Source organism: Suillus plorans, assembly GCF_016647745.1.
Source record: "Suillus plorans strain S12 chromosome Unknown HD556scaffold_19, whole genome shotgun sequence".
In the NCBI taxonomy this organism is placed as follows: Eukaryota; Fungi; Basidiomycota; class Agaricomycetes; order Boletales; family Suillaceae; genus Suillus; species Suillus plorans.
This window is the reverse complement of record NW_024537403.1, coordinates 509,433-513,325: the sequence shown is the minus strand read 5'-3', so window position 1 is coordinate 513,325 and position 3,893 is coordinate 509,433. Positions and strand designations below refer to the sequence as shown.

At 47.9% G+C, this 3,893-nt stretch overlaps 1 protein-coding gene across 1 annotated transcript; it reads left to right on the top strand.

Moving 5' to 3' along the window:
* Positions 1-2,318, top strand: HD556DRAFT_1468047 (uncharacterized protein; the record flags this gene model as incomplete). Its single annotated transcript, XM_041308398.1, has 3 exons — positions 1-200; positions 252-351; positions 408-2,318. 3 exons carry the CDS (start codon positions 1-3, stop codon positions 1,839-1,841), a joined length of 1,734 nt encoding a protein of 577 aa, XP_041161913.1. The 3' UTR covers positions 1,842-2,318.
* Positions 2,319-3,893: the final 1,575 nt, after the last annotated feature.

Sequence of the window (3,893 nt, the reverse complement as noted above, 5' to 3'; positions counted from 1 at the left end):
ATGGCCACTACATCCCAACCTATCGCTTTCCAGTCTCCTAATCATCCGGATTTCCACATGGCATCTGGTTCATTCACTGGTAACAACAGTACTAGTGCCAGGTCTTACTTTATAGGTTCACCAATATCGTGGCGTGCCGGCTCATTTGGAAGCCGTTTCTACCCTGGTTGTTCCCCTGGTCAACTTCTGGGTCCATTAGAGTCAGTTGATACTTCGCTTACCATGTAAATGTGCTAATCTCGTCTATGCAGCCCTAACGAATTCAAGTGTGCCAAGTTGTCATCTTCTATCGATAGCGACCGTGGTTCAATTCTGAACGCTCTCGGTGCCTTCGACAAGGAGGACGAAATGGTGAGTCGTGGCATTCCGAAGTAGCCTGTACCAGTCTCATGGTTGTACCCTCGTAGTGTCGCAATTACACATGCTGTGGTCTACAGTTAGATGATTTGCATGCTCTGCTACAGCATTTCGAGGAGGTTCATGTTGTCGTGCTTGACCCGTTTGGTCACCCTCAGTTCCCAGTCATCCCTTCTCTACCTCATAACACAACTACGTCCTACTTCTCAGACCTTCAACAGCACCCTCAATCTTACAACCAAGGTGGTTTTGATCCTGATGACATGGAACTCGATATTGATCAGGGCAGCATGTCAAACGCGCCAACGCCCCCTGACACTCCCCTCAGTACTCCGCTGTCATCACACCCTACTCATTCGTTTAACCACTTTGGACAGTCGAAGCCTGCGTCCCCACATCTTCCCGTGTCGGCATTTGATACGACGACTGTGCTTCCTTCCCGCTCTGTGCATGGCTCAGCATTCCCACCGTCTCGAAACGGTCTTCCCAATGTGGCAAATGCACCCGATGCATTTAATGCTTACGCTGGTTACTCTGACTTCTCATCCTCAATGCCTGGCACTGTTCCTTCCTCAACCGGAAGCGAGGATATTCACGCACCTGTCACACCTGTCAGTGAGCCGGGTAGTCCCTACGGCTGTCTTCCTCCAGCTGTGGTTTTCTCCACATGCAATACCCCTGTTACCACTCCTTCAGTCTCTCGCATGCCATCTCCAGCAAGCGCCTCGCCCCATCCCGTACCCCCCGCGGCCGCTCCTCATTCCTCGGCATCCTCGGATTCTCCTGCTTCTCCCAAAGTTCTCACATCACAGCAAGTCAATCAGCGTGCTAGTACCACGCTCTCTCGCCCTGCGTCATCATTACTATTATCGAAGCCTTTCCGCTGCCCGAAGCCAAATTGCAATAAGAGCTACAAGCAAGCTAATGGGCTCAAATATCACATGACTCATGGCAGCTGTAACTTTGCGCCACCCAAAGACCTCGAGCAAGTACAAGCACTACTGGCTAGTAAGCGGTCCGCCCGCGAGGCTGCTGGGGACGATCAGGGGATCACAGAGGGTGACATGCGTGAAGTCGAACGGGAGGCAGAGCGCAGACTGCGGCCCTTTGCTTGTGGGGTCAGTGATTGCCAGCGCCGATACAAGAACATGAACGGTTTGCGGTATCACTACCAGCATTCGGGTGACCATGGTACAGTTGGCTTGGCCCTTCTTGCCAGTGGACAGCACGAATGTCTACAACATGCGCATGGACGGAGTAGCAATGCAAGCTCACGGCATTCAACACCGGTGACGAGCGGAACCTCTACGCCAGTAAGCGGACACATGACATCGACGTATGCTCAGCAATATCAGCAACAGATGTTTTACTCGTCCGCACAACAGCAGTACTTGCGCCAGCAGCAGGCTCTACAAGCACAAGTACAAATCAGCTATCCTGCTGTCTCGGCTGAAGCTGTCCCTATCATGGTTGCGCAACAATAAAGATATACCCTCGTTCAAAATGTAACAGTCCGAAAGGATTATGCTTATTCGAAGATGTGATTTATGAACCATCCCTACTGGCTGTCGAATACCCCTCCTCGCTTCCTATCGACCCCGTCTCCTTCACTATCTGGATCCCTGGTAGAAAAGTAAAAATTATTCTTATTGGTCGACTATTGTTTATATTCCCATTTTTGGCCTCCCTCACTCGGCTTATCTCCTTCCTCTATGCGTTTCTTCTTCTACCGACTCGTGACACATCCCAGTCAACGCCTATTGTTTTTCAGAATCATTTGTTTCCTTTGCGTCTGGCGCGTCTGGTACGACATGCTGCTTCCTCTTATTTCTTTGGTTTATTCCCTGCGCCTCCCGCCTCTCCTAGAGCATAGCAGCTTTCGTACATTCTCTAAAAGCCGGGATTGTATATTATTATGCAGGCTGGCATCTCTTTAATCTTGATCTCTGTCCATCTCTCATACACGTATTGCGTATATTTAACACTAACTATCCACATAAACAGTATGACCGCCTATTTGACGTACATTTGTTAATTGGAGTGTGAGCCTTTGGATGGTTGAATGGGTAGGCTGGGGCCCTGAGCGACACCACCAGAGTTGTCCTATTAATATCTTCGTCACGTGTATGGAAAGCGAGCGGGGTTTGAAAACTGGTGAACTGTGACATGTGACCCTTGCCAGCGACGATCTGCCACGCGTTGATCGGAATCAAAGTGTGCGATGATCGATCTGATAGTGACTTTGTCTCCCCGCTCTTTGTATATCCTTTCAAAGGCAGTCCGGAGCACGCTCAATCCTCCGCATCAACACGTGTGAGGCCTTTGTGCGCAGCTGCGGCGATGACTGATATCCCCAACATGTATGGATGTATATATACATAGCACACCCGAGAACTGGTGAGAAGAAATATATCATCATATATCGTAATATACAACAAAGTACGTCGTCTATGGTGCAGTTCACTTATGCGCCACTACTTTGGGGCAACCGCCAAATTGAAGGTCGACCCAGCTCAACCCTAACCCTAGTCCAAATATAGAAAGTATACTTGAGTTACTGTTCAATTTGGTTGGATTCAAGACGCGAAAAATTTGCTCAGAAGCTCAGAAATGTAGTATTCAGTATTGCATTAGCATAAACATGAGGATTTTGGGAGTTTTTGACTTGTTTTACCCCAATTTTGTGGGTATCTTGCCCTCACCGCCAATTAGAACCATGACCAGAATTTTTTCTCACTCAGATTTCATCCAATGAACAATCGCTCTTGAGAATTTATTCCTACCATCAATCTAAGCATTTTTACAAGACAGAAATTTCCAGGGACTTTTTCTCACAGCACTAGAAATTTTGCACAAAAGTAGCGGCGCATAAGTGAACTGCACCATACATCAGAACAGCGATGGGATCCCGTAGTAAGATATACCGGACTTTGAAAAAAAAACTATTTCCGAATTACCTAAACGCAAGAGTAATGGAAGAAGAAGAAGGATCTGTTATGAGAAGTTCCAACTGAGACGTCAACGCGTCTGACGACTATGTACGATACCTTTGCAATTGCCGTGCGCAACTAGGAGCCTTCGATCTGGGTACCCCGTGATGAACTTTATTCGCAAATTTGAGGGGACGTTTCAAGTTTGCATTGGACGCCGTACATTGGTGCTGAAACACAAGGAGGCAGGTGTGTATACGAGGGATTTGTGAAGTGCAGGAGCGATGCGTTCTATCGAACGGCGCTGGAAGTCCAGGGACGATGGAGCCTGCACAAATACCACGGTGAGATTATGTCAGCAGATATCGCTGGTGTGAGCAGTCCTTTAAAGCGTGAGCGACCCTAAAAATATTTAAAGTTTATTGCGAGCAGACCATGACGCCCGACGTTCCTAAAGCGTGAAATTATATTTTATCTTGTGCTTACAGAATGACCTCTTGTCAGCAAGTTTCGAATTATTAATTGTGGGGATAGATTGGCTGTGACACGTCAAGATCGTGAATGATATGATATCCTGAGAATGAAGAGGACGCCACGTTACACGAC